Source organism: Acomys russatus, chromosome 22 (genome assembly GCF_903995435.1).
Source record: "Acomys russatus chromosome 22, mAcoRus1.1, whole genome shotgun sequence".
In the NCBI taxonomy this organism is placed as follows: Eukaryota; Metazoa; Chordata; class Mammalia; order Rodentia; family Muridae; genus Acomys; species Acomys russatus.
Genome location: NC_067158.1, coordinates 21,142,174 through 21,168,720, shown reverse-complemented (window position 1 = coordinate 21,168,720; position 26,547 = coordinate 21,142,174). Strand labels below are relative to the sequence as shown.

The following is a 26,547-nucleotide window of genomic DNA, read 5'->3' as shown; positions in this document are numbered from 1 at the left end:
CTTATGTATCTCACCATGAAGTAACTTCTGTTCCAATGGACAATATTCTTGATGGATGACTTTTTTTTTTTTTTGGTGGAATCCTCAGAGTTTGAAGATAAAAAGATGTACCTTCAACTTCCCAAAGTGCATCAGGGGAGGGGCCCACTTCTTGGCTCACTGACAATGCCCATCAGAGTTATGTTTTAAAACTAGTCCGAGGGTCTGACATTTGACACAACGTGGGCGTGGCCATCGGGAGTGGAGGTGCTGCGGTGGCTTGGTCCCAGGCTTCAGTAAAGTCTGGATAATTTCATAGATGCTATGACACCGCTCCATGTCATGCTCCGATAAACTCGCTGCTTTGCGGTGCTACCCGTAGGTATTCTGCATTTTCGGCTGTGGGGCCCTTAAAGATGCCGTTTGGCTTGGCTTCCTTGGGAAAGAAGTCCTGCTGGTAGTCAGGGTTGTCCAGGCTCATTTGGTGGCTGCCTTTCTGGACCCAGATTGCAGGACTGTCAAATCCACTACCGATACAGGTAGGCTGGGCAGTGTTGAGATACTCAGGGTTGCCCACGGCGTTGCTATGGGGATTTTGATAATGCAGGTCCCTGCCAGAAGCTGGATGCAGGGGCTGATTGTGATAGACAGGATTCTGTACAGAGCCTGCTGGCCTCTTGGGAACAGATTGGTTTATATATTCTGAAATGAAAAAGAATGCACGTGTCTATTAGTACAGCTTCACCCCAAGATAGCAAGGCAGAATTCCATGGCTACCGTGAGCCCTGCAAATGTCTTCAGTAAGACAGCTGACATCCAAGGGCAAGGACGTTCAGGGACTACCATGGAGACTACTGAATAACCTGTGATATTATTCTATACCTCCCTCCTCCCCCATTTTGGTTTCTCAAGACAGGGTTTCTCTATGTAGCCTTGGCTGTCCTGGACTCGCTTTATAGACCAGGCTGGCCAATCCACCTGCATCTGCCTCCCTGAGCCCTGGGATTAAAGGCATGTACCACCATGACTAGCCTTCTGTACTTCTCAAAGCAATGGGCATAAGCAGGTTTTGCAAATTTAAAGGATGATGTGGTGTGTGTGTGTGTGTGTGTGTGTGTGTGTGTGTGTGTGTGTGTAAGAGAGGAGACACATATATCCATCTTTTATATGCAGTTATATACACACATACATACACATACATACATACGTACGTACATACATACATACATACATACACACACGGGTACTTCCCCTACTAGCTTCCAAACCAACAAGTCTTTCAGAAAAACCAGATGTAACTTGTATTTGTCACAGGCCTCACAGCAGGCTAAGTTCTCCATCTCTGTTTCTTACCTCCTTACGCAGTCTTTACCGCAGGATTAGGTGGAAAGAAGCAGCTGACCTGTGCCTGAGAACAAGGGAGTCAACACCAAGGCCCAAGCTTCCCTGAGCAAGCTACTCACCAGGTGCAGGGAGGAAAGTGTCATCTATGTTGTCATCTGTTAAGGCACCGGTGGGGTCAGAGCTGTACCTCTGCAAGAAGCCTTCTTCCTTGACACGACAGCTCTGCAGGAGAGAGAAGCAAGGATACTCCAGTGAGGATTACTCAAGACTCTGCTGGAGAATAACTTCACCTGAGGTGTCATTAAAATACAGATCCAAGATGGGTATGGTGGCCCCTGCTTGTGATTTTGGAACTCTAGAGGCTGAGACACAAGGATTGTTAGTTCAAGGCCAGCCGATCTGCATGGTCAGATTCTGCCACCAAAACAAACAAACAAACAAACAAACAAACAAACAAGCAAAGCAGATTCAACGGAGTCTGGGAGAATAGACTTCTGACAAGCTTCAAAGTGACACCTGTGCCACTGGGACCCAGACAGGCAATGTCGTGATCAGTACTTCTAATAGCACTTCCTGTAGGGATGAAGATGCCTTTGTAATCTGTGTTCCATCATAAGGCAGTCACGTGCCACATGTGGCTACTGAACACTTGATGTGTGCGAGGAATTGAATTTTATATTTTATTTCATGTCAATTGAAATTGAATTAGTCGCATGATGGCTTCTGAACAGCACAGTGCATGGCTGGACCTGGGGCACCACATTTCATCATGCTCAGTGTGACTTGGAAGGCTAGTGCCAACCCTGGTGGCAACCTCCCACCTCCCGCCCACCCCCAGATCTTGCTAGTGGTCTGCTGGAGACCTGGACATCTTTGTTTCTGACAGCTGCCAGGTGACGCTGATGCTGTCTGCCTGTGAACCACATTCTGAGCGGTGCTGTGATAAGTGATCACTAATTGGTGACCTTAGCATTCCAGACAGAGAAGCCATGGTGTGGCAAAGCATGTGCAGGAAGGGAAGTCAGCACAGCGTGGGTGAGAATGGGCACTTTTGCAGAGTAGCTTATTGGACGCTGGTTTATAACATGTTCATACATACCCCATTTCTATTAATGCAAGCTGCAGTGGAATTGTTGCTGGTGGCACTCTGGGGGCGGAAAAAGAAGAAAGCAATGTTGTTCATGGTTCACGGGTACATTTACATCCATTTCCGGTGGATGCAGGAGGTGGGTCTCATAGAGTAAAAATAGTTAAAAGTATTTAATGCTTTGAATATATAAGTAAATGGTGGTTTTGGAGAGAAGAGAGATTTTTTTTTTTTTTTTGCCTTGAATTACAGCTTTAGGAAAACTGGGCAATTAAATAAGTAAAATCCTTAGCTGTTGATTATGAATCTAGGTTCCATTTGGTTAAAATTTACTTTTTTTCTAAGTAATATCTAGAAAATGGAAACTAAATCAGTTTATATGGAGGGGGAGACAGACACAGAGAGGGAGGAGGGGGGGGAGGAGGGAGGGAAGGAGGGAGGGAGAGCTGCTGAGTGTGCATACCAGGGAGCTCAGCAGGGGAGTCCGGGATGTGGAAGGGCTGCTGAAGAAGCCTTGCTGTGGGATGAGATACTCGTCAGCATCAACGACGTCTTCCATGTCCTCCTCATCCATCAGAGCACGGTAAAAATTGGAGTCAGTAGGGCTCGGCAAATGCATTCTTTCATCTCCCTGGTGCAGAGATTTATTGAGACTTATTAGAGCGGGCAATGGAGCTGTCCTGCTTGCTGGCCACATGAGGAAGGGTCTTTCTCAGCAGGCGCCTACAGGCTTGCCAGCTTAGCTAGGGTACAACCTCTGTGGTTCTCAGATACACAGCTCTGTCCAGTTTAATGTGTGGGTGTTTTGGAATGTCACAAAACACAGACGCCTCCCAAGACTGCCAACCTCCATATAAAAGCAGTTTAAGGGAGGTGAGAAAAAGGAGCAGTGGGAACATTTGGTGCCCATTGCACAGTGCTCTGCGATGTGTTTTCCATATACTATTTTAATGAAGTGCTAAATCCACAAAAATCAAAGGATTTTAATTTGATTTTCCAGAACTGGATGAGGAGACAGGCTGATTGGTTGTACAGGGTGGCAGGTGGGTGAACACGGAGTCAGGGACGGGATCCATGTGGGTTGACAGTGAAGGCTTGCTTCTCTGTTTAGCAAAGTCAGGTCTCTAATAAAATGTGAGGTGACAGGTAAATCTGAGGAGCAGGTTGGGTCCAAGTGGGACTTTACAAATTAAATAGTGACTTGGAGTTGGGTGGGACCTACATTCCCCTTATTCCCCCACAGTTCAGAAGCACAGCATCATAACTGAGGCAGCTCTTACACACAGAAAGATTTATCAACAGGAAAAATGCTCTACAGGCTATGTTGTCCCAGCACAGCGGCATCTACAGCTATTGGAGGGATTTCGACAATGGACGTGCAAACTGTGGCCTGGTACCTGGATGACAAGGTAGCGCTGGGGGTCTCGGGCCATCTTGGAAAATTCTAGGATCATCTCGCGGAACTTTGGGCGGCTGTCAGCATCTATCATCCAGCCTGAGAAAGAGATGAAACAAAGCAGAGCAATCATAACCTTGGACAAAATGACAAGGAGGGCATTTCTTTAAGGGTTGATGCCGGGATCTCACTAGGCAAATGAAAGACGAAGACATGATCTTTGTGACAGACTTTTCAGCCTTGGCACATGAGCTGACACTGTTTAGTTCATAAAGTCCACGAGAAGTTGTTGCCACTCAGGGAATAGAACCCAGGGCCTTGTACATCCATTCCTAACCCTATAAAGTACTTATTAAGTCAGTGTAACAATAACATATAGTGTAATATTTCTACCCTTGTCCTTCCTTAGTCATCATTCTTGTTTTAGGATCTTCAGCGACGACGACAGGGAATTTTGCTATGTGCAGCTCTTACTGAACAGCTCTGACACGGAATGCCTCTGTGTTTTCATGGTCCTTACTGCATAGCCTCCCGGACTAGAAATCAGATTAAATTTAGAGAACCACCGAGGCCATATTGAATTCTACAATCAGTTACCCTTCATGCAAGTGACAAGACTGGAGCCATGTCTTATCGTTCATTTGTTTGTTTGTTTGCTTATTTAGTTAACAGCGCTGGCAACTGAACCTAAGGGCTCCTAAAGCTGGTACTTTCTGTATGAAGATATATTTAATAGTCACATTGGTACATTGCATTACACAATGATCTAAATATAGATTCAGCAATGGGGAGGGTAAACTGTGCATAGAAATCCCTGTGCCTCTTGGGGCTTCAATTTATTTGCTTCAACTGGATATCAAGCTATTTTAGGCCAAACTGCTATGTGACCTTAGACAAATCATGTATCCTTTCTTGGCCTCAGCTTCCTCAGCCCAAATCAAAGCGGGGAAGACAGATTAACTCTCTGGTCTAAAGTTCAGAGACACATTGTTATTTATGCTAACCCCACTGTACTGGTTAATTTTTTTGTTTTGTTTTGTTTTGTTTTGTTTTTTTCAACCTGAAACAAGCAAGAGTCATCTGGGAAAAGGAAACTTTCACTAAGAAAATGACTCTGTTAGATTGGCCTGTCAGCAAGGCTGCAGAGTATTTTCCTGATTGAGGAGTGATGTGGGCGGGCCCAGCCCACTGTGGGTGGTGCCACCCCTTGGCTGGTGTGTTTTTCAGTTGTCCAGGAAAGCAGGCTGAGCGAACCAGGGAGAGCAAGCCAGGAAGCCGCCTCAGCTTTAGTTCCTGCCTCCAGGTTCCAGAACCAAACTAAGGCAATGGGTCTTTCACTTTGCTGTGCTATGTTTTTATGCCAATGCTATCGCATATGTAATGGTACTTTCAGAGGACTGCTGTGATGTGTGTGGGACAATATAGCACTGATCCAAACACACACTCCTATTGGGATTAGAATGATTAACTGCTATGCTACAGGAGATCTCACATAACCCCACTGTTTGAAAGGCTTAAGCCAACACAGAAATGGTAGTCCTATCACACTCCCACAGTCACTCACTGCTAGGCATTTTTAAACATTAAGTCTCTCTAGTAACAGGTCTCTAAATGTAAGACAACTTTGTAAGTTCCCTGAGCAACTCAGAAAATAGAATTATTTTGGAATAATGGCTTATGAAAGACTTCAGTTTTAATTTGTTTGCTTGCCAATATGGGCGAATATGAGGTCAGAATGAGTCAAGCAAGTAATTCCTAAAGAATGCTTCCGGGAGATGTTTATGATGTTTCTGAAACTGTGTGCCTGCTTGAAGACTGATGTTATTTCTCCAGGGAAATGAAGGCCCTGGCCGTTTGGCTAAGAGTAGTTTTGTTCTTCCTGGCCCATCTGCGTGAGTGTGGATGGTCACCCCAGTCACTCACACTTGACCATGATCATGTAGACATCGATGGTGCAGATGGGTGGCTGTGGAAGGCGTTCTCCTTTCTCCAGGATGGACGAGATCTCACTTGCAGGGATTCCATCGTAAGGCTTGGACCCAAAGGTCATCAGTTCCCACACAGTGACTCCTGCACAGACAAAAAAGACAAAGAAAGTCATTGCCTCATGAGTCTAACACAGCACCTAATCTTTAGCCAGTATTGTTGCTACGTATTGAAAAACCTATGTTTTGGTAGAGTTGAGCCATTGGTTTTACTGCTGGTACCTTCGGCTTGCCTGTCCAGTAGGATAACAGCATCTGTGTTTCATGGCATGCCTTCAAGGATGAATAAGGCCTTAGGTAAGGTCTTAGACATAAAATGTTTAGCCAAGTGTGAGGCAGAGAGTTGCTGGCTGATGAGTGGAATAGTGCAGTGATAACCATGAAGATAAGGACAAGTGTGGAGCACGGAGTTTGCCACAGGCCAAGAGCAGCCCACTTACACAGCCGCTCTGACTACCTCGTACTCACCACAGTGCAAACAAGGACCTTATGAACCAAGGCTGTAAATGGCACAGCATTTGATACATAATATTCTGTAGCTAATATAGTCATGTATCTGCTTCAATGGGGGGGGGGAGGGGCGGCGCGGGGGGAATGTTAAGGGCAGCCTTTTGTGTTCCTTGGTGATGAGTGGGGCTGGTTCGGAATAAACTATCCTTTTTTCTCTCTTTGAGGTGAGAGTTGCATTTTATTATGACAGTGTTTTCCAACCGGTCTATGAACTGCTGAGGGAGGGGGGGACTTCAAGGACCAAGTGCCTGACACAGCAACCAAGGACTTCGCTGGAGGACCCAATAAGCTCAAGATAAGGGCAGGACAAGCAAGGGAGGCTTGGCGTGAGTGCCCACTCCGTGACAGTGAAGCGTGGTCCAGTGCCTGGCTGTGCTGTACTTGGAAGAGCCTGGCCCTGGTGAGGTGGTTCTTTCTTGAGCAATGAGCAGTAGCTGTCTTCCTGTTCTTGTTTCCTTCCCACAGTTATCCTCATGGCTCACCCTCGCCAAGCTACTCTCTTTGACACAGAGATATTAAATCAAGCACCACATGCAACACTAGTCTTGGCCGTGCCATAAGAAAACATCATTTCTCAGCCGGGCGTGGTGGTGCATGCCTTTAATCCCAGCACTAAGGAGGCAGAGGCAGAATGCTGTGATTTTGAGGCCAGCCTGGTCTATAAAGCAAGTCCAGGGCAGCCAAGGGTATACAGAGAAACCCTGTTGTCTCAAAAAACCTAACAAAACAAAACAAAACATTATTTCTCTATCAGAAGTGCTTCTCCCCTGGACCCTCCTTTGCTGTCTCCCTTTGGTTCACTGCAAGTTCACAGCAGGAGCTTCTGTTTGTTTGATATCTGCAGGCAAAGGCTGAACCCAACTCGGGTCCCCCATCCAGCCCCTCCCCCCAGGCCTCGTAGCCTTCGTTGCAGCATGAGTTCATGGCTGTCTCTAGGGATGCTCAGTGTTGTAGCTAAGCTTCATTTCCGTTGTCAGACAGACTCTCTTAGCGCAGTAGATAGACAGCAACTCGATCATTAAATGCTCACTGTCTTGTAATGTGACACTTGCATATACTGTCAGTGAACAAATAATAAGAGCAGGCTTAGCCTCAGTACAAATGCATTTGCGTCAGAGTTCCGACTCACCATAGCTCCAGACATCGCTTTGGTGTGTATAAATTCGGTGTAAAATTGATTCCAAAGCCATCCACTTGATGGGCACCTTGGGACAATGTGAGATAATCGAGCAAGAAGACCATTAGCTTACGGCTGAAAATATTCAGTCACTCTGGGTGTAATTACAAATGACTATCATGGAAGGTCAGGTGACCTTCCTGTCACGCTTCAGGACTATGCTCCCTCTCAGTAGGGGGTCTTTGAATTTACCAGAGAACAGGTGGGCCCCACAGTCACCCCATGAGAGCATTCTGGGCTGTGGACTGTTTGGAAGAACAGAGGCTGTGCTATTGTCCTGCCACCTGAGCTCTCAGACTTTGGGTATGTTTTCAATGACCAAGTTCGTGGGGCTGACAGTGCTATTTAGAGCCACACTGCCAGCATGGTAAGAGGGCTGAGCATGGCAGGTCTGCGTACCCCTCACTGCTGTGATGGTGGCCTTGAAAGAACTGAAAACAGTAAAGAAGAAAGAAAGATAGCCAGCCCCCTCGCTGCCGGTCCCTGGTGTGAGTCACAAAGGCTCACCGGAACTCCCAGAACAACACAGCTTGCTGAATATGAGTCTCCAGAGAGGGTGCTCCTAAATTAGCTGTGGTATTTCCCAGCTGGTCCTCTGAAAGGTGTTTTCCTTCTGCAGGAGGGAGCGAACTCAACAGTTGTAAACAGTCACCTAGAGATGGCAACTGCCTCCTTCGGCCTCTAGCACGATCTCCCTCTTCACCATCTCTCCCACCAAAATCCATTCACTAACTGGAGGATGACCCTGACTAGACCCCTCCCCCTGCAGGGAGGGGGATGGGACTGGACTGTTGGGTAAGCGCATCCTGATCTACTATCAGGACTTACTTTGCCTCCCTCAGCATGGTATTCTTTCTCCTCAGCACCAAGCAGTTTGGCCAGCCCAAAATCGGTGATCTTGACGTGCTGTGGCGTCTTCACCAGAACGTTCCTGGCTGCTAAGTCACGGTGCACCAAGCGCCGATCTTCCAGATAGTTCATGCCCTGAAACACAGAAGGCCCCCCCGCAGTGAGGGAATGAACCATACAGGGAGCCCCCAGCGTCACGGAAGCTGGTGCTCGCATGCTCCCCAATTCACAGGAAAGTCCGCAAGAATCTCTGGGCCGCTCAACACCAGAGAATATATTGCTAGCCTGCAATATTGGTAGACACTGCAACTTGCAGTTGGCAAACAGCAATTATCCGGGATGAAGGACAAAGTGGAGGGCGCTATAACTGCATGTGATCAAGAACTTTTCTCTATCCAGATGCTCAAGTTACAAACAGAAGAGGCCAGTGCTAGACTCAACCGTCCGGTGCAGGACCTAAGGTTTCTGCTTCTACTGCAGCTCACCACCTGGAGCCTCTCTGAGGCCCATGCATCTCCTCTAGCCTTATTTAAAGGGGGCTAATGGAAGTCTCATTAGGCTATGGCAAAGCAGGGTTCCTTGGTGGATCTTGGCATGCTTTTTTTTTTTTTAATCATGTTCCTTGGGCTGTCTTATATGAATCCCTCACTGATAACAAAGATGACTTTGCTCAGATTTACTTTCCAGTGTTTTTTTTTTTTTCAAGTAAAAGCATGTGGGAATTGAATATGTTTTACAAGACACCATCCTTTACCATGTCCTTGGCTGCTCCATAATTCTGCTGCAATTGGAATCAGCAATATAATAGCAATAAAGCAATAATGCTCAAGATGGAGGTGGCACACTGAAGCACAGTGGATTCCCTGAAATACTCCCTTTGAAGCGCTGTCTTTGCTCAAGCCTTCTGGTGTCCTTGCTGCTGTCTGATGGGCATCACTTTCCGGCCTCCACTCCTTCTCTAGTGTGGGGTCAGCTGAGCTGGGCTTCCTTGGAGTTTACCTGAATGCAATCTGCTGACACTAGCCTACCAGCAATGCCTTCTCTGTGCAGGGACAGGTTCATCAGAGGGAGGGGTGAGGAGAAGTCTATCGCGCTTCTGTGTTCTGAGTGTGCCACACTCCCTCCTCCCTCTCCTCTCTGGCCCCGTTTCCCACTTCTTGTCACCCTGGTGTTGGATGAACCTGCCTGCACACAGCTCACAGAGAGCACAGCTGGCTGAGCACAGCCAGGAAGTAAGAGAGATGTTAGCCAGCTCTTCTCGTTCTAGAGTTTTCGCTGTAGTGGAAGCACCTCCAGTTTAGGACACTGTCAGAATATAGCTACAGAAAAGGATGGTCCCCCAAGCTTTTGGGCAAACTGCTTGGTTTTGCACAGATTCTTACATAAAAGATTACTGTTGTCTTGGCCCATCAGAATGAAATAATGTCCCTTTTGAGGGCAGAGCTGGACATCTCAGGGAAGTAGGTTCCCATAAGGATGCTATCAAAAGCTCAGCTTTAGAGTTCAGTTTGGAAGCCCTTGATGTCTTTCTCTCCTTGGAAAATACAATCGCTGTCCATGTCTTTTGTGAACACGGGGGATGGGGAGCTGGTCCCCTCCTCATTGTATGATTTAGGAAGTGCCTCCGTGTTTTAGATGCTGCTCAGTTGTGTTTCTTTGTGAAGATTTGCATGTGCAGGGAAGCAAAGGAGAAGAGGGCTCGTGTGTGCTCCAGAGGAAGCGGGCAGATTCTGTCTGTGCACTAGGACTTCCAAGTGAGGTTCACGATGGGAGGTGAGCAGATAGGAAAGAGCAGAAGCCAAGGAAACTCTTCCAAACATGGGACCCACTTTCTCTGCAGCTTTCTCTCTCTCTCTCTCTCTCCCTCCCTCCCTCCCTCCCTCCCTCCCTCCCTCCCTCTCTCTCTCTCTCTCTCTCTCTCTCTCTCTCTCTCTCTCTCATTTTATTGCATTCCAGAGGCTTCCAGCCACATCTCTGGGTTGTGGTACTGTAATTCTGTTTGAGACTTTTGTGCCTTCGGATCTTATATGAGTAGAGACTCTCTCCATATTAAATATGACGATCTTTTCCCTACAAGAAAAGAGTGCTAACGCCTGGCCTCCTGCCTGCGTAGATGGTTCTCAGTGATGTTCTTCTTGCCTCTCTCCCTTTCCCCCTGTCTTCTTGCTTACCCCCTTTCTCTTCCCTCCTCTCATCCACCCTTACCCTCTCTCACCCTCGCTGGCTGTCTTCTATTTTTCTCCAACTGTGTCTTCATTCATTCTTCACATTGGGAACTAGTGCGTGGGTGTCGCACAGCCTTAAAGTGACAAGTCACATTACAGTCTCTACGCAGAGGACCAGTCAGTCACCCTCTGTCTTTCATCCTCTGCCTTTGTCTAAAGCTTCTAGTTTTCTGACCACTCGTTACACTCCCAAGGAGGACTTGAGAGGTCATTTCAAATGCACACAACTGTCAGTATTGACTTTTTTTTTTTTTTTTAGCTGTTTTATATATTTAACAGAGTCTCAGGTGGTGGTGCACACCTGTAGTTACAGAACTTGAGAGGAGAGTGCCAGGAAAATCAGGAGTTCAAGGATAACTTTGAATTCAAGACCAGTCTAGGCTATTGGAGACTCCCTCTGAAACAACAATAAACTGCCTATGCCAGATTTGGTTCATGGGACACATTTTGAGTATTTGCTAAATAATGAGCAATTAAATGAACAATAGCACCAAGTGCCAAGTACTGAGGACCCATCCGCTACTGCCACAGTGCAGCGGCCTCTCAGTGTAGATACCTACAGGGCCAACTTGTTAGAGACCCAAGCATTCAGCTCTAGAGCAGACTGTTTTCCCAGACAAGCTGTCAGTCTCCAGCCACCATGGTGATTGGCCCTAACTTCCCTGTGCTGTGGCCTCTACACTTGCCAGCTGGGCCACAGTTGCTTGTGTTACCAGAGTCAAAACTACAAAAGTCTAGCACTTGGTAGTGCGTTAGGAATATCCTATCACTGTGTGTTTCTGATAAACCTGTGGAGTCCTGCTAGCTCATCACACCCACGGGCTCAGGGATTTGAGGGAGTGTCATGGCCTTACTATAAACACAGGTTTCCTCAGAAAGAGCGTGGAAATGCCAGAGGAGAGCACTCACACGCTCTGAGGTACACAACTCAGCGAGGGTCTTAAATCAAGTGAACTGAGGGCAGAGAGATTAGAGCCATTGGAACGTAGATACAACTCTGTCCGACCACTTTACTCTGCCAAACACTCTCAAGGCCGTTTGAGAGGCCATCTCAGAACCCAACAGGGTTATATTTTAACTGGTCACTAGAGATAAGAGCTGGGATACTGCTTATGAACTCTCCAAATCTACATAGTAATATCAGCACTGGCCCGGGTGGGGCCTCTTGGGAGGCTCATTTCCTGATTCGCTGTCCTTTAATTGAGTTTAACATTATTTATCTTTGTCTAATTGCTACAGGACGGCGAAATGGATTTTGAGAAGCTGAAGTTTAAAAAGTGAGTTTGAAAAGCCACGCTGAAACTTGAGCCCAGTTGTGTGCCTTACAGGGATGTCACAGGCCTTTCTGGCCCACCATGCTGCCAAACCAGACGGGGCTGAGTGTAGGGAGTGACATTTAAAGACTGATCTCCCAAGGGCTGTACATCCCACGTTTCTTGGGCAAAGTTCAGAGAGGCTAGGCGAGCCTCCATTTCTGTCCAGCTCTCGGAACCAGGATAAGGATAATCCCTGGACCCCTCATTTTCCTGTGCAAGGAGGGGGAGAAGCTGGTAGACAGATGGAGCCTGTTTCTGTGTTTTAGCCTCAAGAGCTGGAAAAGAACGTAGACATGTGAGCAAGTCTGTGTGGTGCTAAATCCTCATTCTGATGCTTGCTGGATTTTGGTGAACATGGTTTTTATGCCAGTACCATAGAGGGATCCGTCCGTTTATGTCATCTGCTTAAATTTAGTTATAATTTTTTCCATGTTGAATGATAAAAGGAAAATTTTACATAGTTAAAATAAAGCAAACATTTGGCCCTTTAGCATACTGTTGGGTTGTGCAGGCCTTTGTGAGATGTGAGCTTTGAAGGCAAATGGATCTTATGTGTCCTTCTTTCTGGCCCATTGTGGACAGGCGAAGTGGATGCATTGAAGTACTCTGTACTCTCAGGGCCCTGAGGCTCCACAGGTTTTCTGTAGAGGAGAGAACCCATTTTTTTTTTTCCATAAATGGTGAGATGAATATAACTCTCTTACAGTCTACCACTCATATACTAGTTTCTCCCCTAACTTTCTCCTCCCTCTCTCCATCTTTCTTTTCCTCCTTCACATCCTCCCTCTCCCTCCCTCAAGTCCTTCATTTTCAACCTTCTTGGCAGTTTACCTCAGACCATGAGCTTCTATAACTATCAATAGCTAGAAAACTTTCGAGGCTGGTCAATGCTTTTGTGGCTAATGAAGGTACCTGTGAGGTTAAAAAAAAAAAAAAATCCTACTTTGAAATGTTAGGACTTTAGTTTGTACTCAGCCACTAAGTGCCTTTGGGAAGTTTTTCTGTGCTCTTGCAGAAGGAAAACCGTTTAATGCTGAGATATATTGCCATTCACCCAGGAGCAAAGTTTTCTCCTTATCACCTGGGAAAGCACTGTGTTCTTCCTCCTTGGGGAAACAAACTACACCACTAGGCTAGTTCAACATGGCACGGTAAGATTTCCTTGTGAATTCCCAAGCAGGTGTACCACAGGCAAAGAGTGAACTGTCTCAAACACGGAAAGCCTTCCAATCCAAATAACATTAAGCAAAACACAACAGTGGCTTTAAATAACAGGTTGAAATTATGATTGGTATTATGTAGAAAATTATCTTAAGAGACAACCAGACCTCAGAAATGACAGCAGCTCGTGCTTGAGCGGTACTCACACTAGTCAGAATTGTCTCTGGTGGGCACGACCATGCTTCCAAAAGGGTGGTTTTAAAAGTCATTCAAACTTCCAATGTGAACACGAAGGTTCAGGGGAGACTGGGGGGCGGGGTGGGGGGAGGAAGCTCAAAATCAGAGACAGGAAAAGTGGGCTAGATGATACCATTTTCAAATAAAGTAAAATTATTAGAGATCTAAAACGACATGTCGGGCTTGAATGATTTTAGCCACTGCTGACCTTGTTTAGCCAGAGGGAAAAGAGAAGAAAGGCAGGAGCACACAAGGAGCAGCACACGGACGCTGGATCCAGAGGCAGGTGACAGGCTGGCTGGTCTCTCCCCTACCATGCAAAACAACGCTAGGCGGCAGAACACAGCAGCACTCAGCAGCCAAAAGAACACTGAGTGGCTTGCCCAACTCATGAATGCCAGGATCAAGATGTGAATTTATACTTCACTGAAGTAGTAAGCCTATTATGGTTTGGGCAAAACTCAGAGAGACTCTCTGTGCAGTGTGTACATGTGTAACAGGATGGAATCCAGGGACCTGCACATGTTAGGCAGGGATTCTGCACTGAGCTGGGCCCCGCCCTTAAGAAGACTCCATTTTCCTTCTGGTGGGCTGAGCATGAGTAGTCACATGAGAGAAGCTGGCCCTAGGGATGGAGAGTTCTGGTAGCCCTGCCCGAGTCTGGAGATGCAGCTAGGTCTCACTGTATAGCTGGGGAAAGTGGTCATGAACTCAAAAATGAACCAGATCTTCTCAGAGATCGGCATGTGGGGAAAACGGAAGCAGAGTAAAATAAGAGGCCGCTCGAGAAGGGAGTGCATCGTATCTTGCCTTAGGGAATGGCAGGGGAAATATGAGAGAATTCCAGAGTTCAGGACTGAGGGCTTGGGTAGGCCTCCAGAAACCATCCCATATGTAGTAAGAGCTGCTCTGAGTTACCCAGAGGACAGACGCTGAAGCGGGTTGAGCAGTCCTCCCCAAACTTCACTCCCACTTAGAACTGCAGAATGGGGTTTTATTTGGAAATGGGATTTTTTTTTTTTTTTTGAAAATCTAATCACTTACAGATGTTGTGCATCAACTTGGAGTTTGGATGGGCCCTAAGTCCAAGGAGTGGCACCTCCTTTTCTCTACATACTTATGGGATGCAACTTGATGTCTTTGTGTGTGTTCCTAATGTGGAGGAAAAACAAGAGAAGCTAAGTAGCACAGCAGTGACTTCATCTCTTCCTGGTGAGGATATTTATAATCCGTTGTCTTCGTGTTTTCAAGCCCAGGGAGAGGCATCTTTATGTGCAAATAGAGGGGCATATGGACACAGAAATGAGTGGGAGGAGTCAGATGAAGAAAGAAGCTGGGATCTCAGTGAGGCTGATACAAGCTAAGGAGTGCTGGGGACTCCAGAGGCCGAGAGGCAAGTAATGGACCTCCCTAGAGTCTTTAAAGCGAGTACCTCTTGAGCACCCCGAGGTTGGACTGCGGGCCTCCAGAACTGTCACGGACTGTCTCAGTCCGGGCACATACACTGATACCAACCTAATGACTTTTAAATAATTATTCAAGATTGATAACAACATAATTATACCACATCCTATATTTTTAAATTATATAAAAAAAAGTATAACCACAAACAAACCACCCCCATCTCACAATGTATATAAAAACCTGACTCGTTTGCCTACAAAATATACTGAAACACAAACTCAATCCTGAGTTTTGTCTCTGTTTGTCACTCGCCTATCTCTTGCCCACCGATGCTTCAAAAACTTCTGATCCCAAAAACCTATACCCGACTAAAACAGCCCATGACCCAGAACAATGAACAAGGGGAGCGTTTTTACTGTGACAAACACCAATTCTGTAGGTAGTATTAGGAAACAACTCTTCACAAGCATTAAGCATTTAGCGATACCAGGAATGCTTGGCAGTTCAGACCCACACGGCCCGGTTCTAGGACTACTGTCTGATGGCCATAATTTAACTCTTTTATGCTGTGCAGAGCATCAAGTACGGACAATGGCAGAGGCCAGTACACATGGCCACAGTAGCTGGAGAAGACTGTGTGGTCCAGACTTTTTAGGTTGTGGTTGATGCATCTCAGATGGGATGGCCATATAAAGGACTGGTTGCAGTCTGGATCCCTGGGGAGGAGGCTCTTGTTTTTTTCAGCATGTCCCAGAGCCTCATACCAAGGAGCAGGCCTCTTCTTATGCCACAGCTCTTAGAAAGAGTTGGTCTTATTGTGTCACATGTGCATGCATCTATGTCTCTGTAGAGACGGGTGAGGCAAGCTCAACTCGTTTTTTTTTTACACGCAGTGAGCCATTGCCGCCGTGACCAGGGTCTGTAAGCAGTGAGAACCGATCCAGACCTGGGATCCCACTGTTCCTGGGGTCCCTTGCATGTCCTTCAACAACATACCCAACTGTCTGAGGATGAGCGCAATGACATATACTTAGAGACTAGGCTTTACCACAAATTCCTTAAATTCAACCACGTAAAACGGCGCCTTTACAGTCGGAGAATAAAACCACACTTTCCATGTTCGGTGCCAAAATATGATGCAGGGCTGAATGAGACAAGGGAAATTTGAGATGAAAGTTTGAGTCCTTGGGAGGCTTATGGACAGTTAAGTGCTTGGTCGGTTGCTCTGTGCTCATCCTCAGCCCATGGGTGGGGGGAGGGGGACGTGTGGTCCCTCAGCCTCTCTCTGGCTTGGGGAATACGCCCGTGATGGGGACACTGAACAAGCTGTACTACTAGCCTCTTTAGACATGCTGTCCTGCCCACATGTCCACACCATCTCCATCTCCTTAATCCCCTTTCTTCTGGCCATACCCCATTTTTTTCTCATCTCACTACTGAGAAAAGCCACCATCCTGTGCCACAAATCACCACAGTGTTCACCAAAAACAACTCCAGAGCAACAAGGACAACATCCAACAGCGATGCGTAGCTGGTACCCAGAAAACTGCTCACTTGAAGTGACAGGACTTTCAGCATGAGGTACGTGGGCACTGGTTCAGTGTCCAAGCCAAGCAATTGAACTTGACCTGAAATAAAGCAAACTATATCCTGCAGGCTCACGCGTGCGCGCGCACGCACGCGCACACACACACACACACCCCTTTTCAGCGAACCCAGTTACTCAGAATGGAGAAACTATTGGCTCTCCTTCCCTCTGCCTTGTATCACCCTTGCTGCTTTTCTTCATGCCCTTAGCAATGATCTCTGTCACAGCTGGAAGACCAGTGCAGAGTAAGCCAGTTAAAGTACTTTCTATCACACGGAAACATGGACCCAGCTTCCCAAACCTGCCGCTGGCTGCCTGTGAGCTCCAGTGGCCAGGGCTCCGCATGCGCTTACCTTCGCAATCTGCACACACCAGTTGAGCAGGTACTGAGAGCCTATGTTGTCCCTGTGCTCTCGGACATAGTCCAGGAGGCAACCATAGGGCATGAGCTGTGTGATGAGCTGGACAGTGGAGGTTAGGCAGATGCCCAGCAGGCGGCACACATGAGGGTTGTCCACACTGGCCATCACATAGGCTTCCTACAAGGCAAGGACAACAGATGTTATCACAATTGCTTCCTGGTGCAGTGGCTGATGGGAGAGGTACATGGATCCCTTTCCAGGTAAAATGGAGTGACTGTTTTGTGTTCCAATGTATGTAGCCTGTATATAAATGTCAAGGGTATTTATGCGAGGCTATTAAATGCCCATATGCTGTGGGAGGCAGACTTTTTTGAGTGTCATATGTTGGAATTCTGCTTGATAGGGAAAAGGCCCAAATGGAATTTGTCACTGGCAAAAGCTCTGATGAAAAAAGAATCTGAATCACTCCCATGCTTCAGAGTTTAGGAAATGCTAGGATCTTCCTTAAGAAGACCCTTCTCCCTACATATCAAGGCTAATGACACTGTTAGGGTTTTGTGGGGGTCGAAGTTTGGCTCTCAGATGTGCTGGACAATGACTAGCTCAATTCATCAAGAAGCCCTGGTCACGGGTCCTGTAAAGACCCTATTTCACAGGAGAGGATCTCTGAGGCAGCAGGCAGTCTAGAGGATGATCTCGCTTCCTGACATAGGAGACTTGATCCAGATTGAATGGTGACTAGTGGGAAGGCATTTGGGTCAGGAAACCAGCCCACAACACCTCTGCAAAGATCGACTGGAGAGGCATTTTCAGTGTAGCAGTCCCAGCCTCTGAAATGTACATCCATGCATCAGATACTCTCTTATACATTCAGATGCTCACGCGTGCTTACACACATACACTTGCATACATACTCACACGGAAACGCCCACATACAGGCTCACATGCTCACACGTGTATGCTATAGTGTAAAAAAAAAAATCTGTTTTGCATTTTGTTTCCATTGCCCGGCCTACATTTAAACTGGAAAGTATATGGAAAAATTATTAGGCCGTGGGATTGCCAGAAAATCACAAATCACATCTCTCCTTTGGGTCTGGGAAGCTGTACAATCATAACAGCAGTGAACTCCTCTGGCTGTGCCTATTTTCTCAAGATGTGTTTGAGATCTGGGCACATATTGTATTCATTTTGGAGGGGGAGAAAAACATCTGCAAAGTGGAGCAGGTCGAGAAGCTCCACTGCCATAGGCTGATGATGCCTGGGACAGGAACAGAGCCGGGGGGCGTGGGTGTCAGGCCACACAGAGCCTGGAGCCCTGCCAGTTGGTCCTACTAAAATATGATAGACAAACAGAACTGGGCTATCGCTTCCTGCCTGCACCCAGCACAATGAGGGTGTTGTGTGTAGTCGTGTGCAAAAGTTAAAGTGAGCTTTGTTCTTCCCTGTTTATTTTGGACGTTGAGAAGGAGCATTGTGAACCGCAGCAAATGCTTGGTATCCCACAACAATCTCCGAACCAGCTGAGAGCAGGCAACACTCATGAGGGAGACCCTGGTGGCTTCTGCCCAGGCTCACTGCAGGCGGTCAGTCTCTCCCTGAGGCTTCGGTGACCCTGAAAGGTCATTATTTGTCGCTATTGCTGGCATGAGATTTGGAGCCTTCCTTGCTGTCTCACTCATCTCTGAACTATTTGTGTTGTGAATGGGGGCAAAAGGTTCCAGGAGATACTAAATTCCTTGAGAGGCAAAAAAATCTGGACTTAAAAATGAATGGTAGGACGGCCAGCGAGATGGTTCGGCGTGTAACGGTGCTTGCCGTGGCAGCCTGAGAACCCGAGTGTGATCCCTGAAGCCTCCACTTACGTAAAGATATAGGGAAAGAACCAAGTCCCCATAGTCATCCCCTGACCTGCACACATGTGCTGTGGAACATATATCTCAGGGCATTGCCCTATCATGTCTACATGTATAGGAGTTCACTCACGCATGTGCATGTGCGCTCACACACACAGAGACGCACACACCTTTTAAAGAAAAATGTGAGATTGTTAATGTCAGCCTTTGCCAGTTAATTAAATCACTAAAAACCATGATAGGGGAGCTAGACCACCGAGTGTGGGTTACTGGGGCCATTCCCAAGGGCATGCCAGCATTTAAGAAGCATGCCCACTGCAGGCTGTCCTTATGGCAGTGTGGAAGAATGTGCTATTCAGTGCCCTGTTGAAACAGGCTTTGCTTCCTTCAGCAGAAACCAGTTCCTCGGTGCTCGGTGCTCGCTGCCACTGAGCCTTCAGGAACAGCACATAGCCATGGGTCTGAATGGCTGGCCGACCCAGCCTCATGGCAAGCCACCCAGAATGTCATCATTTGCTGGCTGTCACAGCAGTGACAGGCGACACATGAGGAGGAGACCAAAGGTGACAAGAATGAAGATGCACGGGCAAGGGCAGAGGGAACATGAGCAATAAATAGAAAAAGTGGTCAAAGAGCAACAGTGGAGCAGAGGTCTTCAGAGGAGGAGTGCACTTAACTTTTATGCCTTTACTATATCCATCTCCAAGTCTCCCAAAAGCAGATCTTCTGCATCTCTCTGGAGCAGTTATCATTCAGAAGATTTTCAAACTGTCCTTCTATCATTACCTTCTAAACACTGCTCAAGTCCACATTATTGAGTATAATTTATCAGTGCATTCAGAATGAGTTGAAACAGGAACTCAGGAAGCAAGATTGACTATACGATTTTCCTTTTAGCAAGTGTAAGTGAGAGACTAAGAAAAGAAATCTTCACAGTCCTCTAGCTACTTGTCCTCCTGGTTATATTAATTAGACTTGGCATTGATTTGTAAACTCTAAAATGAGAGATAATTGTTCTTGACGAGTGTATTGCCAGCGTGCGTGATTTTCTGTGACATTGCGTTCACGTCTCATCTCTCATTAGGGAAGTGCATGGTGGAGCTTCCCTAAGCGCCCTCTGTCTTTCACCTTTCTGTCTCAGGACAGGACTCGGTTTCAACTCTTATTGGAAGCCCTGGCAGATATTGAGGTGAGCTCTAGCCATTTCCTAGATGGTCTCTTTGCATTACCCTCTTTGAAGTTGGGTTCAGCCCTCTCATGGGCTAAGGAGGTTAGGAGAAATGGAGGAAAAGTCAGTAGAATTCAAAATAAGAAGACGTTCTCACAGAACACCCTAAAGGCTCCAGGAGGTAACAATGATCAACGTGTGTGTGTGTGTGTGTGTGTGTGTGTGTGTGTGTGTGGTATGATGTTTAAATTAGTTGGGAGAAGGGTCAGAAGGTGGGACCAGAGTCTAGTAGGTTTCCCACTGTTGGTCTTTGGCATCTTTTATAAAAAGCCGTTGCAAAAACAGCTAACTCAGCAAAGCAAAGTGAATATTCAGATTCTTTGATGTACTTCAGACACCAGCCATAGAAATCTGAGCAGTTTTCTTTGTGCCTCTGTCCCCTCATCTGTAAGACCTGTACTGTGGGGGTACCCTGCAGTCACTGTGGTAACAAGTTAGCATTAAAACAGGCTCTGGAGAAGTAGGGTAATTCTGAGCTTTTATTCTTTGGGGTGGAGGGCAGAGTGAGACTTGGAGAGAATTGTGTTTTCTATATCAAGAATGAAAAGAGATAAAAACTGAGTGTTTATGATATGGAGATGGAAAATGCTTAAAAATGCAGGAGGCAGAATGGGCAGTGCAGCATAGAAAGAGACTCAGAAACTCACGTCAAGGATTTCCTTGTTGGCTTTTGGAGATGTAGCTTCTCTTAACTCCTTGATGGCCACAGGAATTTTCACTTTCTCACCTTCTGGGATCCAGAGACCCTGAGATTTAAGAAGAGGGCTGACATTAAGCTGAAGTAATCACGCCAGGCATCATGTTGCCTCATGGGCTGAGTGAATTTTACTAATGACCCCAATCCTCAAGGGCTTTGCATGACAAAGTCCCAACAGTTCTGGGACCCATTATATCTCAGAGGGTCTTAGTTACCAAGCTCTAAAGATCTGAATAATTTTTTTTTTAGATCAAAGCCACTACATATCAGAGAAGCCTCAATTTACAGCAAATGGAGACCATCACAGAAAACCACAACTGGACATAAGGCAGAGATCGACAGGGGATTTTTTTAGAGGATGCGCCAGAGCAATTTCCAGAACAAGAAGAGCCAGAATATCAGAAAGTCTGCTGTGAAACAGTCTTTCCTACGTAAACAAGTTGAGAACATTGCAATATCAATGAACGTGCTAAGTTGGAAGGGGGAAATTTTCATGGAATCCCTTCCCTAGGAAAAAAAAATCTAGAGGTAATTATTGATTGCTGGGAGGAGGAGAATTAGCTTTTCTCAGAGATGAGCCCCCTTATTGGCTGTCCAATGCAGAGGTCATCCATGAAATCATATACATATAAACAACAAAAATGGATTCATCAGACTGTATTTATATATTTGTGCATATATATATGAACATATACATATATATCTATATTTAACAGTCATAATGAAAAAGTAGCTATGAGCTTGAGAGTGGGAGTCATGGGAAAGGGTGGATGAAGGGTATCTGGAAGGGGAAGAGGAGAAATGGGAGGAGAGAACGTGATCTAAGTATGTTCTAATTATTTTAAAAAATCATATAAAACTCCCAAGAGGTTCAATGCCCCAAAGACTTGAGACACTATTGATAGATAATTGAATTTAAGGTCAGTCTGGGCTATACAGTAACAGCCTGCCTCAAAAAATAAGATCAAAACAGCAATGAATGCTTGAGCTGGCATAATGATTTGAATGAGAAATGTCCTTCATGGGTTTGGATATTGAACACTTTGTTTCCATTTGGTGGTTAGGAAAAGCATAGGTGGGGCACCCTTGCTGGAGCAGGTATATCGATCACGTCAGGTATTAGATGAGGTTAAAAGTCTCACACCATTTTCACTCTGTTCTTCCTGCTTTGTGCTTGCATTTGAAGATGTGTGTTCCTGCCACCAGGTCTGCAGCCTGATGCTGTGTGTCCCTGCCACTATAGATGAAAACCGTCTGGAATTTTAAGCTAAAATAAAGTCTTCTGTAAGTTGCCTTGGCCATGGTGTTTTTTTTTTTTTTTTTTCCAGCAACAGAGCAGTAACTAATACCGCTGGTTATAAATGCAGAGTGGGTCATTCAGGATTCTAATTGGAGTCAGACTTTATGACAAATGGATCTAGAGGAGAAGCTCGAGATGCTCACTCCTTGATTTATATTCTGACAGTGAAGAAAAAGAAGAAGAAGAAGAAGAAGAAGAAGAAGAAGAAGAAGAAGAAGAAGAAGAAGAAGAAGAAAGTGAAAAAGAAGATGAAGAAGAAAAAAAGAAGAAAATGAAAAAGAAGGAAGAAGAAGAAAAAGAAAAGAAGAAGAAGAAAGTGAAAAAGAAGATGAAGAAGAAGAAAATGAAAAAGAAGGAAGAAGAAGAAAAAGAAAAGAAGAAGAAGAAGAAGAAGAAGAAGAAGAAGAAGAAGAAGAAGAAGAAGAAGAAGAAGAAGAAGCCTCTCTATATCTCTACCTGTTGGGTTTGGGGTGGAAGCGAGAAAACTCACTTTAGACACAGAAGCTTAAAATGAAAGCTTTGTTTTCTGAGCTCAGGGATGTGGCCAGGTCGGGATCTGAACTGTGTCCTTGAGGGGAAAGTTGTATTGTATATTTAAAGATGAAAACCACAATTAGCTCATATGGGGGTTGGGGGGGTGGTGGAACAGGGAGGTCAGCTCTGACTCAAGTTATTTTGCTAACAAGAAGTTCTAGCTGACCTTGAAAGTGTGCTTAGCAGTGTTTAGGGTACATCCAAGGTGCAACCAAGTAAGTAGATAGCAAAGTATGAATTATGACACCATTGACTCATAGATAACAAGGGTGCAGACAGAGGGTAGCTTAGTATGAGGTCAGCTTGACCTTTTGACAAGGAATTTTCCCAGAGTTGGTGGTCTTTGGGATGGGGTTAGGCTGTTTCTAACAAAATGGAGTCTGGCAGCTTTTAACATGATCTCTTCCTACCTGCTACACTCCCAGTGTATGCCTCCATCACTGTCAGTGACATCTATGAAAATGCCTTTGATCTCACAGTGATAACAAAACTTTTTCTTTCCATAACCTGGGGGAAACATTGTAATTCCTACACCTTCAGCAAAACAAGTAGATGTTGATAAAATCAAAATGCTGAGGAATCTGATTTACCCACACGGGGATTGAGAATATGGCAAACACTGGTTCCAAGAAGCCTAGTGCAGACCTATCTCCAGGAATGTTACCTTATACACTGTGCCAAATGCTCCAGAACCCAGAACTTTGATTTTTTTGAATTCTGTTTCCTTTAAGATCCTCAAGAGGGCTTGGTTGGGAGCTTCTCCGCTGGGGGTAAGAGGTTCCACAAGCTGTGAAGGAGAAAGGAGAAGACCTGAGATGCGAGCTCTGTATTCCACACTATGTGACAAGCATAGAAGATTGATTCAGAGCAAGAGTGGCCAACAGCTAGCAGCATGAGACCCTGCTGTAGTCAAAGGAGCAATACGTTCACATGTGTTCAAAAGGAGCAATGGACACCTTTTCCTCAGCGTGTATCAATATACACCGGAAACCCTGATCCTCTGAGATAAGTGTTTAACACAACAGCTACATGTGAGGACTGTATTTGCCATATGTCCTTCTATGTCAGTCAGCTTTAATTGAAATACAGCAGCAAGAAAAATGTCACACCATAATTTCTTGGGTCATCGCTGGAGCCCATAACACCACTATGCTTTTGAAGGAAAAGGGCTTCTAAAGTAGTGTTGGACGAGGTGTTGTGCTAAAGGCTACAACGCCTAACACCACGCCATCCATACGTCACAGAGGAGTAGCCACCATAAGAGTTCAGTATTTCTCGTTGTGACTCTTTTCTTACATACACAGTCAGGAGCTACCTACCCCTCAGGTAGGTTTCTACTCAGCTGTGTATTCTGAAAGACACCGACTAAAAACATGTACGCTTTGTTGAGTGGGGATACCTACATATAACTAATGGGGTATAACTTGGCATGGTTTCTGATTCTTCTGTCGTAACACAAAATTAATAATGATAATTATATATGTGCTATGAGTTGGGCAACTGTCCTCCAAAGACTCGTGTGTTAAAAATGGACCATGATGCCAGTAGGAAGTAGTAGGGCCTTTATGAGGTTGGGACCTACATGGAGTCCTTTAGTTGGCTGGGGTCAAGATCTAGAAGGGACAGTGAGGCATTAGCTCCATCTCCCTGGCATGAGGTGAGTTAATGTGCTCTGCCATGCACTCCTGCCCAAGCCCCAAGGCAATGTTGCTTACCCTGCACCTCTTAAAACCATGGGCCAAATTAACCTTTCCTCTTTAAACATGGATTATCATGGATATTTGCTGCAATGAAACTAAAGCCACGTCTAGGATATACAATTCTACATTACAAGTTCTCTGAGGCAGGCCTCTTCTCCTCTGCAGCAGTTGATGCTCATGAGGGTGTTACTGATCCAAAGGCAGCCAGGCCTCACAGCTCACCTCTCTCTCCTGAAGCAGACGGCGTAGGGTACGTTTGCGGACAATGTGGCGCCTTCGCATGAACAGGCCAATCCCAAGGGCCACCACCACTATGAAGAGGAGGCCACCCACAATCCCAGTAGCAATAGAAGGGATCTTGGGCCTGGAATGAGGTTGAGAGAAAAGAGAAAGTCACACTGGCATTCCACACATGTCCTGCTCCTTTTGATACGTTGATAGCGTTTAAAATGACCTCAGAAACTGGGCTACTGTTTTGGCTTATGTAGAGGAAGGACTGGGGGCTTGTTCTAAGGCAAGGGTTCTCAGAGTTTTAGCTTCTTGGCTCCAAGTCAGTTACACTGTCCACATTTAAGAAATTGGGGTCTCACCTGAACTTCTCTCCTTATTATAATTATTTTTATCTTTTGATGAAGAAAACATATAATATAAAATCCAGAAAGCAGTCCAGGCACCGATATCACTTTTGAATTTTTTGCTTTCTGAGCATTTCATGCATGAGTACTATGTTTACACCATTCCTACGCCCTCTCATCTCCCCTCCAATCCCCTTCACGTCCCACGCCACTTAGCACTACTCCTATGTGTTTGTGTTTAGGGCTGGCCATCAGAAATTGGGGCTTGTCTCTGGAGAAAATTGATTCTTCTTCTCTTGGCAGCCACTGACTGCCTGTGAATTTTCATCTAGGGGTGGGGCTCTGTGAGATTTCCAAACCCACGTTGGCGTGTCAACAGGCATGTCACTGCGCAGGTCATGTTTAGACAACCTTATTTTTGACAGTTCATGGGTGTAGTTTTATTTCATATGTAGAGATAAAAGGCACCATCCTCTGTCTCTTACAGTCTTTCTACCCTCCCTTCCATGGTGTTACCTGAACCTTAGGCATAGGGTTCTGTTGTATAAATGAATACTGCTTTCGATATGAATTTGTATCTTCTCCTTTCTAAGAGAACATATATGCAATTGAAAAAAACATAGCCATGTATTTTCCCAGGGAGATTCTGGGAGACCTTCCAGACACACTGAGATGCCGGGTATGGTTCTCTACTTTCCATGCGATCCCTATGTGGATGAGCTCAACGGAGCCAAGCCTGACAGGATTTAAATATAAAAAGCATCATCATCGCTGCTGTGAGTGCTGCCCCAAGGTATCCTCAAACCCCAGGAATGCATTGACCGCTGTCTCACCAAGGTCAAGTCTAGTTTCAGAAAGATGAAAAATCCGAAGTCACATCTTCAATCTCACTAGGGACTATCTGAGTTAGTATTACTAACTATGAATTTTGAATCTGTAAGGATTATTTTTTGTTTGTTTTATGGTAATGCTAGCCTGAAAGTTATTATCCTTAAGAATTTACCTCCATTTGAGTCCGCAATAAACTAATTCTTATTTTCAGGCAGACATGTTAATGAATAGCAAAGATTTGTTATCATCATTATTTACATATAGATAAGGTAGCAAAGTCCTCAAAGACCTGTCTTAATTGAACCAACTGTAGAATCATGAAATGGTAGTTTACAATATTTCCTTCTTAGAGAGTACAAGTCATCTCCTGAGCTGTAGACCAAACTCCTAATTAATAAATTTAATGAGTTTTTCCCAATAAAAAGTGAACACCGGAATACACAAAGAATGATTTGCTTTAGAGCATTATTAAATGAGAAGCCACAGTAGCTAAGGCAGGCGGTTTAGAAGGAAAAAAAAAAAAAAAAAAAACCAATTAATGGAGAAACGATTGCAAAGAATGGCCACGGACTGCTTTAAAGGTTGGGATTGTATGGAAAACCATGTAAGACGGTCATGGGGGTTGCTGAGGAAGCCAGGGGGGCATTCTGCTGGGAAAGTTTCCTTGGAAACTCAGAGAAGAGACAGGATTCAGAAGGGTCCCATGCCTGAGACAAGGCTTCATTTTATTTTGCTATTTTGGTTGGTGGCAGAAGGGAACAGCTACCACAGAATGAAGTTAAGGAAGAGACAGTAAGAGAAGGGATATGTGTAGACGTGACTACAACGGGGAGGTAAGCCTGAGCGTCACGGGGCATGTTGTACACAGTCATCTCAGTAAGCCTGAGCGTCAAGCGGGCATGTTGTAGACAATCTCATTTCCTCACTAGATGCTGCTGGCTGATGAAACCACTGTTGCCCGATGGCTCAGAACAGAAATTCATGTCTCTTGGACCAAGCATTTCAGTCAGTAGTAGAAACTGATCAGAAACAAAACGACGAGGGAAGTTCATTATCTTTTTCTGGGCAATGTGTTTCCAGAAGGAAGAAAGGAGAAAATGGCCCCAAGATGGACCTTTGTCATTTGACAAAAAAAGTTATTCATACCACATTTGTGACATGACCATCTGGACTGAAAAAAAAAAAGAGGAGACCTTCAGAAGAGCT

At 45.5% G+C, this 26,547-nt stretch overlaps 1 protein-coding gene across 1 annotated transcript in view; it reads right to left on the bottom strand.

The window, feature by feature from the left end:
• Positions 1-305: 305 nt before the first annotated feature.
• Positions 306-26,547, bottom strand: part of Egfr (epidermal growth factor receptor) — a 168,674-nt gene continuing 142,432 nt past the window's right edge. Inside the window, exons 17-28 of the mRNA XM_051165147.1 lie at positions 24,158-24,299; positions 22,900-23,022; positions 20,352-20,450; positions 16,612-16,797; positions 8,307-8,462; positions 7,431-7,506; positions 5,730-5,876; positions 3,808-3,905; positions 2,874-3,041; positions 2,423-2,470; positions 1,443-1,545; positions 306-681 (exon numbers count right to left, since the gene is read on the bottom strand). Coding sequence (XP_051021104.1) covers positions 320-681; positions 1,443-1,545; positions 2,423-2,470; positions 2,874-3,041; positions 3,808-3,905; positions 5,730-5,876; positions 7,431-7,506; positions 8,307-8,462; positions 16,612-16,797; positions 20,352-20,450; positions 22,900-23,022; positions 24,158-24,299 — 1,708 coding nt within the window. The 3' untranslated portion in view covers positions 306-319. The remainder of the gene's footprint in view (positions 682-1,442; positions 1,546-2,422; positions 2,471-2,873; positions 3,042-3,807; positions 3,906-5,729; positions 5,877-7,430; positions 7,507-8,306; positions 8,463-16,611; positions 16,798-20,351; positions 20,451-22,899; positions 23,023-24,157; positions 24,300-26,547) is intronic.